This window comes from Crocodylus porosus, unplaced genomic scaffold (genome assembly GCF_001723895.1).
Source record: "Crocodylus porosus isolate Cpor-Errol unplaced genomic scaffold, CroPor_comp1, whole genome shotgun sequence".
Classification (NCBI taxonomy): Eukaryota; Metazoa; Chordata; order Crocodylia; family Crocodylidae; genus Crocodylus; species Crocodylus porosus.
The window spans coordinates 942370-956106 of record NW_017728953.1 but is presented as its reverse complement, the minus strand read 5'-3'; the positions used below and the strand labels follow the sequence as shown (position 1 = coordinate 956106).

Sequence of the window (13737 nt, the reverse complement as noted above, 5' to 3'; positions counted from 1 at the left end):
GTCTCCACAGCCCTGTTGTGGGTCTGGGTTTCCCCTTTGGAAGGCCTGAAGGCTACTGTTTGCCCTGCCTGCAGGTGTGGGTGAAAGTAGGATCTCTGGGTAGAGCTAAAGGTCTACTAATGCTGAGCAAGGCCTCATGTGCTGGTGTTTCTACAGCCAGCAGCAGACGTGTGCGATGCAGCCAGCATCTCATCCTACCTTCTGTGACCACCGCCAAGCCTGAACAGCCAGGTTCCTATTTACATCGGGGTGGAGTGAAAGCAACCTCCTCTAACCCAGTTATGAGTTCATGCCTTTTAGACATGTGACAGGTGACCTTAACAGATCTGCCACTGTGTTACCTTTGCATTAATGGATGACTATGTTTTCAGTTCCTTTGACCCCACACACCCTTACCTATTCTCACCATTCATCAGCCTCTGGTTTCTTAAAAATTCAACATGTGGTGCACAGTCCCATCCCCTCCCTCATTCCGTGTCCACCTCCAATGAGAAGACAAACCAGCCCTCCCCACAAAAATAATGGTGGTCATTTAAAAGTCACAAGGTTTATTTACTTCGAAGGAAAGTAAGGACTGTTTTATGGCCTAGGAATCAGCAGAGGACAATGGAGAATCTGAAAGGAAAAAGGTGTGCACGATGCCACATAACTAGTCCTTTGAATTAGTCTCTATGGGAGAATTACAGAGCCAAAACGCCTTGGGACTAGCAGAGACTACACAGTTCATACTGGGAGATTACAGTGTGCTGAATTTCAGCCAGAGGATCACAGAAATATAAAAGACGTGGGGTTGAAAGGGACTTCTAGTCCAAACTTCTGCCTGAGGCAGAATCATCCCTATTCAAACCATTGCATATAAATAGTCATCTAAGCTATTAATTAAAATACACGGTTAACTCTGTCACGACCAAAAAGCATAACTTCCTAACACGCGAAAGAAAGCAGGGGAACAAGGGTGGCCGGTGTGTTGCTGCTGTGAGGGACGTTAAAATGTAATGAAGGAGGATCCAAGGAAGAGGCCCACATCCACCACTACAGAAGATGAAACCCCTAGTCTGTACCGCTCTACGTGGCAAAATTCCTTCCTGACCCCACGTATGATCATTGCCCTGATCCTGAGCACAGGGACAAGACCCTCTAAGCCAGGAACCTCCAGGTTTTAGTCCCAGCAGAAGCACTGGCATAGCACGGTCAAAATCCCCCTCTTTGGCTGCAGCTAATATCCCATGTTTCCAAGGAAGAAGAAAACCTCCTAAAAACCCCGATTTGTGTAGCAACAGGATGGGGAAAATATTCCCTCCCAGCCCCATGTGATAAACAGCAAAGCCCAGGAACATGAGAAATACCCATAGTATAGGAAAGGCATAGCTCCTTCTACATGATCCCAGAACCATGCTTGCATGCACCATTTCCATCCTCTTCCATGGGAGAGGCAGGGCCTGCCACAGACTACACTTCCTTCACCCGCATTTCACCCAGAAAAGGGACTCCAATGCCCTCAGCTCAGAGGGTCTTTGCTGAAAAGCAGTAACCCAGGCATAACTGACACTTGCTCTCAATTTGAGTTGGGAACAATCCTTGGATCTCGCTGATCCCACTGGAAGTGGAAGAGGGCTTGGAAATCCCAGAAGCCTCTGGGCCTGGAAGGGGCTCTGGCACCTGACCTCTTCCCGTGTACCAGCTCTAGAGAAGGGGCAGAGACCAAGTACAGAGATAATATGTTCAGTTTCTGGACATTATTAGCAGAGAAACCATTATAGAAGAGAGGGCAGGGAAAAGGGGTGGGGAAAACAGCAGGCAGCTGACCTCACTCCCCTTTCTTTGGAATGACAAGGAGCAGAGCCAGGCTCCAATCCAGGCCCCTCCACTGTATCGACTTACAGGGGGAGTTTCCTCTCAGCCTTTAATCAAACATCAGGATCCAGCTGCTGGGCCTAGAGGGCCTGTGTGTGGTGTCTTGTGAGGGATGAAGACAGAATGAATTCTTTCCTGCGTTCAGTTCGGGGGTGAAGCTGCTAGTCTAAAAGCATCTCCTAGTGGGAGCTGAGTGTTACCTGCCCTTCCACATTGCACACGGAATTAAGGCTTCTGCATGTGGATGAGCTGGTGCTGGGCCAGATGCTCCTGGTGCCCAAAGCCCTTCCTGTAGTCAGTGCAGCGGAAAGGCCGCTCTCCTGAGTGGATGCGTTGGTGCAGGGTCAGGTTGGAGGACTGGTTGAAGCTCTTCCCACATTCAGTGCAGTGGTATGGCTTCTCCCCAGAATGGATGTGCCAGTGCCGGGCCAGGTGGGAGGCCCGGCTGAAACTCTTCCCACACATAGTGCAGTGGTATGGCTTCTCCCCAGAGTGGATGCGCTGGTGCTTGTCCAGGTTGGAGGAGGAGCTGAAGCTCTTCCCACACTCAGTGCAATGATATGGCTTGTCCCCAGAGTGGATGCGCTGGTGCTGGGCCAGGGCAGAGGCCTGGCTGAAGCTCTTCCCACACTCAGTGCAGCAGTATGGCTTCTCCCCAGAGTGAATGCGCTGATGCTGAGCCAGGGTGGAGGATGAGCTGAATCTCTTCCCACACTTAGTGCAATGATATGGCCTCTCCCCAGAGTGGATTCGCTGGTGCTGGACCAGGGTGGAGGAGTGTTTAAAGCTCTTCCCGCATTCAAGGCAGTGATGCAGCCGCTCCCCCGTGTGCTGGAGCCGGTGCCGAGCCAGGTTGGAGGCCTGGCTGAAGCTCTTTCCACACTCAGTGCAGCTGTGAGGCTTCTCTCCAGAGTGGACATGCCAATGTTGAGCCAGGTGGGAGGACTGGCTGAAGCTCTTCCCACAGCTGGTGCAGCAGTATGGCTTCTCCCCCGTGTGTGTGCGCTGGTGTTTCACCAGATCTGACAGGCGAGCGAAGCTCTTCCTACACTCCATGCAGCTATGCGGCTTTTCCCCCAAGTGGATCTTGTGGTGGGTGGCCAGGTTGCTGGGGTCACTGAAGCTCTTCCTGCACTTGGTGCATGGATGCACCGGCTTGTGTATAGGCAGGCATGACTGCCAGTCAGCAAGTTTCCCATGCTCAGAGCAGGGATGGGCTCTCTCTTTACAGCTGGTAGTGAGCCCCTGCATACCCCCAAGAACCTCCCCACCACCTTGGTTAGGATGCAGCCTTTCTTGCAGATGAAGATTACTTATATGGCTCTTCAGATCACTTAGCTCCTCCAATCCCTTCCTTAAGGACTTTGACTTGGCTCCACTCTCACACGCAACTGGAAACAGTCCCTTGGTCATAGCCATATTCTCTCTCTGTTTTTGGGGCCTGCCCCAACTCCTTTGCTGTTGGCTCAGCTCTTGTGCCCAGAGAGACCAGGGCAGAGGATCTCCCCAAGGCATCCTCAGCAGCTCCAGGTTTGGAGGCCCATTCTCTGTAGGCTGCACCTCTTCTCTGCTCAATGCCCTGGCACCTGCTGGATGGAAAAGGGAACCTAAATATTAGTCCCTGTCCTGCTAGTTCCTAGGTACCCAAGTCTTGGGGGAAGGAACTGGAGAGTGCCAGGCTAACAATACTCCATGTCAACCAGCCCATAATGCTGCGTGCTGCATGCACTGGCCCCAGCCTACATATGGCACATGGAGTCCATCTAGCATGGGCTAGGACTGGTGTGGGACTTATGTTGCATGTGGTGCGTATGCCAGAATGATCCTGTGCACTGCATCCAGGGCCAATCCAGATCAGACCAGCAGACTGTGCCAGATCTAGCACACGGAGGCAGTCCAGCATAGATGCCACACCCCTGCCCCAGTCAATGAACTTGGAATCCATTTTCCCAGTGGTTCTGTCCAGCTCTGACCACACCAGATTGGGGAGAACTGTGTTACATTAGCCCCAACTGGATAAGCCATGTCAGACAGGCTGGGATGGGATTGGAATTGCTCCATGCTCTAAAGGGGAGAGGCAAGACCAGAAGCACTTGCTTTAAGGAAAAGTAAGGATTGCTAAGGCTTTGTCTATGAATAAAGCACTGACTATTCCTAAGAAAGATGGTATGAACACTTCCCTACACATCTGAGTTTGCTGATATGCTCCAGACCCATGAGTTCATTGGTGAGGCTGTTTGGACAAGTCCCCAGTCCTTGCTCTTGAGCTTTCAGTTTCTGGTAGGCCAGAGAAAAGTTTCTGGGGATGAGCCTGAAGCTGCCACACTGGTAAAATTCTGGTCTGGAGTGCATCAGCATACTTGGGTGTGTTGGGGTATCAGCCTCCTTGGAGTTACCACATGTTCAGTAGAGGTCTACTGAACATGACGGGGTGGTGAGCCATTTTTGCAGGCTTAGGACGGTGGAGTCCCCCACACCTCCGATTGGCCGAGGGGCCCCAGAAGTCCTACCCCTCCCAAGAGATTGCCACATGGCCTGAAACTGAGGCTTAATTACCTTGATTAAGCCAGGGGAAGCCATTAATCCATGTGTTATTAAGCATGGCTTAATGGTTTTCCCAGGCTTAATCCACAGTAATTAAGCCATGGTTTCAGGCCATTCCCAAGTGGCCAGTTCCACAATTTTGGTGGGCTTGCGGGAAAAAAAAGCTTACTGGCAAGCAAAGAAACCACGCAGTTTGGAGCACAGGATGGAGGGTGGAAGCTGCTGGGGAACGTGCCTGCCACAGGGCACCTCCCAAATGGACAGCACAGCCAGGTTGGACTGCAGTGCAGTGCAGCCTGAGAGCACCTGGGCTCTACTTCTTGCTTGGCAGTCGCATGCCCTGCTGGACCCAGGCACTGCACCTGGGGCGGGTCAGGGGCCATGGTGGCAGGAACAGCTGCTCCTGTTCTCTCCTGAGCTCTACAAGCTGCTGCACCCCTGGATGCTGCCAGCTGGGAGCAAGGTGGGAGCTAGGGTGCCAGCACTCTGCCCTCCCCCCCAGTCCCACTGCAATGTGGGGGGATTCCAAGATCGTAGAGTCGAAAGGGACCCCAAATGATCATCGTGTCCAACCCCTGCCCCAGGGGGATGCAGCAGGTCCCGCCCACCACTCACCTTGGGCTGGCTGAAGATGGGCTGCTGCTGCCCCATGTCCTGCTTCATACCACCACTGCCTCAGCCTGCCTGTCAGGACCTTGTGGCACTGCCATCCTCTGCAGCTGGCTCCGCCCTCGCCTTGCCCCTGCCCCACCTCAGTGCCTCCTGCAATCATTGTTTTTTAAAGAAATATATACATCACTTTAGTGTGCAGTAGTGACCAAAAAAAGTCAGTAAAATGTTGGGCATCATTAAGAAGGGAATAGAAAGCAAAACAAAGAACATTCTCATAGGTTAATAACAAGTGATCCAAGTGGGGACATGAACTGTTCAGTACACATTGCCCCTCAAACAAGTCCAAGGAAACTGTGGACACTGCCCAGTGAAACTCTGTCCAGAGACATGCACAGAGGAGTAACAGGAAGAATTGCCTGGGTTCAGAATTTGCTTCCTGGTCTGATACATGGCAAGCTTGATTAGAGAAAGGAGGAGTTAGACCAGGATGCCCTGGGATTTGGTGAAGCCATGATGGGCAGTGCATAGAAGAAGAGGTGCAAGGAGAAACATGGCCAGAAACTCAGGTTACTCAGGAGCCAATGGAGGGGCTGCAGCCACGCAAATTAGGTGCGTAAGGGTTTCTCCTCCAACACCTGCTCCTTCTGTCAACAAAGGGATGACCCTGAAGTTTGCCAGATACATGCCCATGGACACAGCTCCACGCAGCAGGCTCATGGCATCAGGGAGAAATACGAGCTAGTCTGGGGACCCTTGCTGAGGGTATCCCATTTCCTTGTGTCTGGGCAGGATACAAGGAAAGGAAGGTGGAGCATGAGTATGTAGAGCTGGTGTGGTGAAGAATGCTCTGCTGGACAGCCAGCCTTGCAGGGCTGGTGGAAAGCTAAGTGGGTAGGATGCTCATTGATGATGAGTACCTAGTGACTGTAGGTGTTAGCACCCTCCCTTTAGTGGCAGGACCTTTCCTCTTCCTACCCCATCTACAGCAAGAACCTGAGAAGACCTTGGTGTTTCCTCTGTCCTTTTCTTTGGGGGAATCTGTCCTTTTCTTTGGGGGAATCTGTGCCCAGAGAAGCCCCCTGGCCTTACTTTTTCTTCCCCATCTCATTTGCTGCTCCTTTGCTGAAGACTGCCAGAGTGGCCGTAGGCTCTTGCCTTGCCATGGGAAGCTAAGGGGAAGAGGTGGGATGGTGAGGGAGAGCAGAAAGATGGTGGCATGCGGGGAAGGTGTATCAGGGTACTTCCTCAGGCTGCACTTTGGAAGGGGGGACTGTGTGAAAGACTAGTGTGGGAGACAGAAAGCAGAGGTGAAGGGAGATGGGGAATAAACACAGAAAGACAAACAGTGACAAAGTGGGGGGTGGAAACCAAACTGCTGGCTTAGTCAACCTAACACAAACACCATTAGGGAGTAGAAAACAGGATGCAGCACAGGAGAGTTTCATAGTTAGTAGGGTTGGAAGGCACCTGAGAAGATCATCAAGTCCGAATGACAGGGTAGTAGACAAGGGGGAGAGGGGGCAACAGGAAGGTTGCGGGGGGGATGTGCTGTAATAGTTGGTGCTGGCAGTGTAAGAGCTCTGCCAGCAATGCTGGGGTACATCCTCTGGTTAGAAGCAACTGCAGAAGCGGCAGAAGAAGGGAGAGGAGCATCTCCCTCCCAAGTGGGGAAGGAGGCATAGGTCAGTAACCAGGTGGGTACAAGAGCCTGCAGCACCTCAGAGCTCCTGTGCCCAGGACCAGCCAACCAGCAGCACCTGATGGTTCCCCCTGCTGAGGACAGGCTACTAGGCTAGAGGGACCATTAGTCTCACCCAGTAAAGCTTCTTCTTTTAAGTTCAATTCCTTCATAGCTCAACCCTAATGGCTCTGATAGGGCTTCTGCTGACCATGAAAGCTGCTGTGGTATGCTAGAAATCCCATCACACTTTAGCAGGGGATAGTTAAAAGCTGGGGAATCAACACATTCCTGAATGAAGGTGGAAATTCCAACCCCTGGTATCCCAGGGATACCAGACTTATGCCTCAATTCTAGTATGGCATGCCATCCTCATGGTGGTCCCCATAACAGAGCCTCCCATCCAAGTACGTACAGCTCCAACTCCAAGAGGGGAGAGTGATAGGAAACATGGTGTTCGTGCCCAAACACCCTGAATTAGGGGAAGAAGGAAAGAGTTGTCATTCCCCACATTACTGAATTGCAGGAAGTGGGAACACACAGTATGCTATTTAAGGTCACTTACTCAGACAAAAGTTAAAGTCAGATCTGCAGGTTCCCACCTCCCACTGGATCCTGAGAAGTCCTGAGTGGGAGGTGGGGACAGTGAGTCGACTGGCAAGACTTACCTGGGGACAGATCCTCAGACCAGGAGCTTTCTCCAGGGTCCTCATCATTCCAGACCCAAATCTCCACCTCCTTTAGCTGGATGCGGCAGATTAATTCTGGTGTGGGACCTTGATATCCTGTTGGAAGAAGTGTAGAAAAAGTGGTAATGTTTGGTTCCTCTTGCTCCGTTACTCAGCTGGGATTTGGGGAAGGGATTGAGTGAACTCAGGCCTTCTACTGGGACCTTAAAGGAAAAGCAATGGTAGACATTTAAGATTGAAAGAGAAGCCACCACAGGCAAAACCTGCAAAAGCTGATGGTCCATGTACCCCAGGGAAACAGTAATATGACGTACAAAGCATCAACCATTCAGACTACATAAAGGATAGAAACTTCACAGTAGTACCATAGAGCATGGGAAAAGGTGCAGGGATCTGTGACATACTAGAAAGAAGAAAGATAAATCTTATATACATTTGTAAGACACTGAATTGAAAAAAGGACAATGAACACACTTATGGATGGATACAATTTATCATGGTAATTCCAGGCAAAAAAATGGAAATGGGTTTATTTTCCAAGTTTTGCAGTGCTTAGTTTTGGAAGTGAAATGGATCAATAGCAGATGGATGACATGGAAACTGTAATTTCTATCAAGAGTTCACAAAAATGGATGACTGGAACTGTGGATGCCTTTTGAACCAATAGAAGGACCATCACAAGAGTGAGTATGAATGCACAGGTTGCAAAACATGTAGGAGAGTCCATCAGACTTATGTGTACAGACTAAAGCAGAAAGGAGATATATTTTTATGGCCAAAAAACAAACAAACACCCATAGCACAAAATTAACTAACACTTCCCCGGAAAAAAGATGACCCTAGAATCACCTCTGAAAGAGATGGCCTTCCAGTGCAAAGAGATTTGATCAGGACTGGAAGAAGAGATATAGCACAAGTCAAAGGTTGATACTGTGGGGTCCACCACAGCATCTTACCTGCTGACTCCAGCTTATTCTCAAATACCCAATCCAGAAATAAGAACACCAGAGGAATAGATGCAATGGTGGAAGTTAGCTCATAACAGAAATCCATAACAGAAAAGGTTGATGCAGAGCACAGCAAAGCAAGGTGGAAGAGACCTCATGAGGTCATCACATCCAGCCCCCAATTCATGGCAGGATCATCCAGACCAAACCAAGGATCTGTCCAACCTGCTCTTCACAACTTCCAGGGATGGAGATTCCACAGCTTCTCTAGGTACCATGTTCCAAATGTTTGATCACCTTCATTGTCAGAAAGAATCTCTTATTCTCCAACCTAATTTCCTTTGTTACAGTTTGAAGCCATCGCTTCTAGTCCTGTCCCCAACACATACAAGGAAAAGGTTATCCCCATCCTCTTTCTAATTTCCCTTCAGGTATTTGAAGACTTGCATCTCTCCAGCCTTCTCTTCTCCAGATGAAACAACCATAGTTCTTTCAGCCTTCCTTTGTAAGTCATGTCTCCAGGGCCACTACACATTTGCCTCACTCTCCACTAAGCTCTTCTGATCTGGCCACATCTTTCTTCAAGTGTGTGGCCCAAAAGTGTACACAGTACTTCAGGTGAGACATGATCTGTGCAGCCACTGAAAAAGTCATATATGAAACATGTAAGGAAAACCAGGCAGAAAACCTGGTGGTGGGATACAAAGGTTCAAATGAGATACTGAAGGAAAGACAGGTCTCCAATGAGTGACAAAAATAGATTTGGACTTAGTCATTTAATGCAGAAAAGACAAGATCTGTAAAATTTCAGTAGCAAGAGAAGCAGTACTGAATGACTTGCAAGTCATAGTTTCATAGTTGGTAGGGTCAGAAGGGACCTGAGCAGATCATCAAGTCTGACCCCCCGCTATGGCAGGAAAGAGTACTGGGGTCAAATGACCCCGGCAAGGTGACTGCCTAGCCTCCTTCTGAAGACCCCCCAGGGTAGGAGTGAGCACCACTTCCCTTGGAAGTTGGTTCCAGATCCTAGCTGCCCTGACTGTGAAGTAGTGCTTCGTGATGTCTAGAAAACACATGTGAAACAAGGGTTAACAGCACAGCAATCTTGACACGTAGGACCCCAACTGAACACGCAGAGAAGCTGCATTGGCTTGGAGTTGAACCCAGGTCTCCTGGATGGCAAGCAGGAATTCTACCATTGAACCACCAATGCTCAGATACCAATGCAAAGAGATTTCACCAGGACTGGAAGCAGAGATATAGCACAAGTCAAAGGTTGATACTGTGGGTCCAACACAGCATTTTACCTGCTGACTCCAACCTATTCTCAAATCCCTAATACAGAAAAAGAACATCAGAGGAATAGATGCAATGGTGGAAGTTAGCTCATAACAGAATGCTGTCAAACTGAGCAGCAAAGAGGATGAAAGAACAACTGAGAATCTGGTTAAAAATCCACAATGCATAAACAAAGGAGTTAGATACTGAGGTCTCCTATGATGGGAAAGGTGGATTAACAGCTGATCTCAAGGTTTTTTCAGGCACACAGGATTTCTATTTTGAGGCTTTATTGAAAAGTGAATATTCCAGAAAACATGTGCCTCAGTTACAACTGTAAATGGGGTAGAAATCCCAGCTGACAGAGCACAATAACTACATTAAAAATATGAATATAGCAGGATTGTTTGACCTATCTATGGAAGTTCCAAAAGAATGAGGAGATGAAGGAGAGTGGTGATCACTGCATTTAATGCAGAAAATTATACATGGGGACAAGATTACGGAACAATGACTAAGTTTCACTATTTTTGTTCAAACAGAAGTAGTAACTACCAGTGCCCAACCAGCTGACAAGAGAAAATAGTCACTTAGTCATTTGCAATAAAAAAGGCACTGCAACCATTGTAAACAAAATTCAGGGATAATTCAGGTGGTTTTAGAAAAATAAAAGATTAAACAAATCCTCAGAAATGGTCAAGGAAAGTACAGAGAAGAATAAATAACTATAAATTATCTTTGCAGACCTAGGGGGTGGAGGAAGAATTGAGCAGGTGTCCAAGGAAGATTTTCAGTGGAAAGGAATACTAAAAGAAATTTACATCAACTTTTTCTTAGTAGTATCCGCATTCCATCGTGTGTAGAAATGTCACCAGAGGATGAACTGTGGAAATAGAAACACCATGGGGTGAAACAGCAGATCTTGCCAAGACCACCATTAACTTATACTGGGGAGTAATAAAAAGAAAGGATATTAGGGGGGAGTGAAATCTGCAAACAAGGACTGTTACATATTTGGACAAATTGTTGGTGAATATCCACAAACAATGCAATGGAGATGGTATGGACATGCTGGGAGAGAAAAAGGGAAAATCATTTTACAAAAGAAATTGCAGAATATGGAAGCTCCAGGTATTAGACCAAGGGGAAGACTCAAACAAAAGAGGATATAAGAGTACACGATGCAAGAGGCCTGATCAATGACAGAACAACAGCACAGAGCAGTTTTAAACCAGCAGCCCACGTTTTCTGATAAGACTGCAAAAGTACAAGGAGAAGTAAGGGTCATTTCCAAGCTCACATAACTCCAAGGAAAAGCAAGCAACACAACTTTACCCAGGGAAACAAGTGTGTGGTAATTCCTCAGCATCTGGTCCTGGTAAAGCACCTTGTCTCCATCTTCCAGCAGCTCCCACTCCTTCCGGGTGAAATACACAGCCACGTCCTCAAAGGCTTCCTCAAGCTGCAGTGACAAGTATTACATCTTCAGTCCCTTCAATTCTAGCCTCCTCCAGCCCTGAGCCTTATTCTATACTACAAAAATTTTCCTGCATGGCAACACCAAGTAGAGATGCTCCAGCAGGGGACATGGCATGGATTCAGTCTTTCAGTGCATTTGTCCACTTCAGCCCATGTCATTTGAGGAAGTGGGTCAGCTATGCCTCTGCTGGCATAGACTACGTCTACCATTGGGCGCTATCATAACTACATCAGCAGAGAATCTGTAGTGCAGGTGCTTTGCATCTCTCCCAAGGAAACTCTTTTCATAACAGTGACTCACAGGAAAAAACTCCTCCCTGGGACAGAGGAGCCACAGAATTTACTCTTCTCAACCAGACACCTCCCTATAAACCCCAGAACCCTGTAGGATGGGAGCTCTGAAGGACCCTGAATTCCAGGGGATTTACTGCCCTTAAATACCCAAGAACCTCCCTACTGATGTCCAACCTGAGCAGGGGCTGTTGCAGTCATCCCTGTTGTGTCTTGCAGTGGAGTGGAAGCAAAGAGCAGGGGAAGGAATAAAGGGGAAATGTGGGTTCCTAGTAGCTTAGGACAGGCTAGATGCAGTATAAAATCAGCTTAGAAGCAGGAGAAAGAGGGGATCAAGGTCCTCAACTCCCAAGCACAGAGACTACAACAGAACAGCTCCTGGAATAACACAGCATCCAGATTTTCCTAAGCACAAGCCATGTGCATGGTGGCACAACCTCCAGATAGTAACAGCTTTTGGGATGAGTCTTTTAACCTTGTTAGACACTGGTGCAAGAAGAGTGGGACTGAGATTCATTTTACTGCTTCATGGGCTGTTCCCGTTTTCCTCCAGTAGTCAGGAATATCGCTCATTCTCAAGAACTGCCTGCTCCTGGAAGGACCCTGGTGGGATTAGCAATGAAAACGTCCCAGGCTCCTCAGGCCTAGTTGTCTAAGGGCAGACCTTGCTGAGCTCAGCTGCAGAGACCTCTTTCCTGTGCTCTTTGGTGCTGGCTGGGTGTCACAAAAGAGATCTCCTTTCTTGGGAACCTACTTTTAAAATGTTGTGTGTGCAACCCTTTGAGCTATTTCAGGCATTGCTTCTAGTGTCAGAGTGCCTTGACTGCACAATCCTAGTCCTGCCTCTCCAGCTATCTGTATGCGGCAGTGAGCACCTGCTTCCCTGAGATCCTCCCTGCCAGCTGTTTGACAGTAGCCACTCTTCAGTAAAGCTTCTTCCTCCTCTCCAGGTCTCTCGGCTTCTCCATTTTTTCTCTGTACTCCCAAATCTTTCCGGGCTCTGCCCTGGCTCCACTTCCACCCCCTACTGGAGCGTGTACCTTTCTCACTATCACACTCTCTCTCTGCTGCGGGGGCCTGCCTTGCCCCTTCTGCAGTTGGCTTGGCTCACGTGCCAGGAAGTCCTTTTCTCCAGATCTTCTTGGGAACATTCTCAGGAGCACCAGATTTACAGGCTCTTTCTCAGGAGGTGGCTCATCAGCTTTGCTCAGGGTCCCTGCTGGAAGGGGAAGAGATTCCACAGGTTAGTCCTGGTGCTTTGGGCACAGGGAAGCCCTTTCTATTTCCCCATGCTGACATGTGCCTGCAGGAGCTGCAAGCTTCATTGTACAGGAGAGAAGGAAAAAGGAAGCATCAAAGAACCATGCTTTGGCCACAAAGTTGGAAATGAACCCCAATGACATATATGCAATATGGGACTGTGGCTGTTCCAGCCACTGAAGAGGTTTCACAGTGGGCGACATGTTGCCCAAGGCCATTTCTTCCACCTCCACAGGGGGTTGATGGGAGTGCAGCATCTCCTCCTGCTGGACCCCCCCGCTCCTGGACTGGCCACTCCTGCAGTCCCTGCACTACCTGCCGCGGTGCTGCCCATCTCGGGGAGTCCCCACCACTTGTGTCCTAGACAACAAGGGGGACATTCCCCATCTTGGGCTCAGCACTTGCTGGGTCCTGCTCCTCCATCTTCACCAGTGCTGGGGACAGGAAACACGGGGCCTGCACTGACCCCAGCCCAGCAGCTATCTTTCGTGCTGGGGTAAACCTCGCGCCAGCTTGTGGCCTGCGCTCTCCCTCTCCCACTGCTCCCGCGGGGGCTGTGGGCAGGATTCTGTCTCCTGGCCCAGTGGGTGAAAGGAGACAACACAGCCTCCGTCATGTGATGGGGGAGTCGGGACCAGGCTCAGGGCACCAGCTCCAGGACCTCATCCGGCCCTGGTCCCCCTGGCCTGGCCCAACCGGAGGGGCCACGTGGTGGCTGTCCTGCCCTGCTCCCACGCGCTCCGGGTCTCCCCCAAACACCCCTCCGCAGTCCATCCCCACAGACCCTGGGGGTCAGCCTGGTCATGATCCTTAGTGCCCGCACCCCACGGCTGCCCCTCCGCCCGTCTCCTCCACGGACAGAGCCAGCAGATACCCCCACATCTCCTCCCGGGCCAGAGCCATCTCAGCCACGCGTCCCACGGCCCTGCCTCACACCGCAGGGCCCCCTCCCCCCAGGCCCCCCTGCACAAAGCCTCACAGTCCCGCCGCCCCTCTGCACACGGCCCCCTCTGCACACGGCCCCTCCGCTGCCCCTCACCGCTCCGGCCGCAGCCCCGCTCTGCGCCCCCTGCACTCGCGCATGCGCGCGGCGGCCCCGCAGGGG

The 13737-nt window shown here is 50.0% G+C and overlaps 1 protein-coding gene and 1 non-coding gene across 3 annotated transcripts in view; both read right to left on the bottom strand.

Annotated features, from left to right (window-relative positions):
• Positions 1-528: 528 nt before the first annotated feature.
• The window catches only part of LOC109324414 (zinc finger protein 570-like), a 42896-nt gene continuing 29687 nt past the window's right edge, over positions 529-13737 (bottom strand). Inside the window, exons 5-10 of one of the 2 annotated variants that reach the window (XM_019556411.1) lie at positions 12413-12591; positions 10938-11064; positions 7357-7473; positions 5014-5160; positions 2296-3443; positions 529-2211 (exon numbers count right to left, since the gene is read on the bottom strand). In XM_019556411.1, coding sequence (XP_019411956.1) covers positions 2080-2211; positions 2296-3443; positions 5014-5160; positions 7357-7473; positions 10938-11064; positions 12413-12591 — 1850 coding nt within the window. In that variant the 3' untranslated portion in view covers positions 529-2079. Of the gene's footprint in view, positions 3444-5013; positions 5161-7356; positions 7474-10937; positions 11065-12412; positions 12592-13737 lie in introns of both variants that reach the window. The other variant, XM_019556410.1, reaches the window with a different exon arrangement.
• TRNAG-GCC lies at positions 9467-9537 on the bottom strand. The gene has a single exon. It is a non-coding gene; the product is annotated as a tRNA-Gly (tRNA).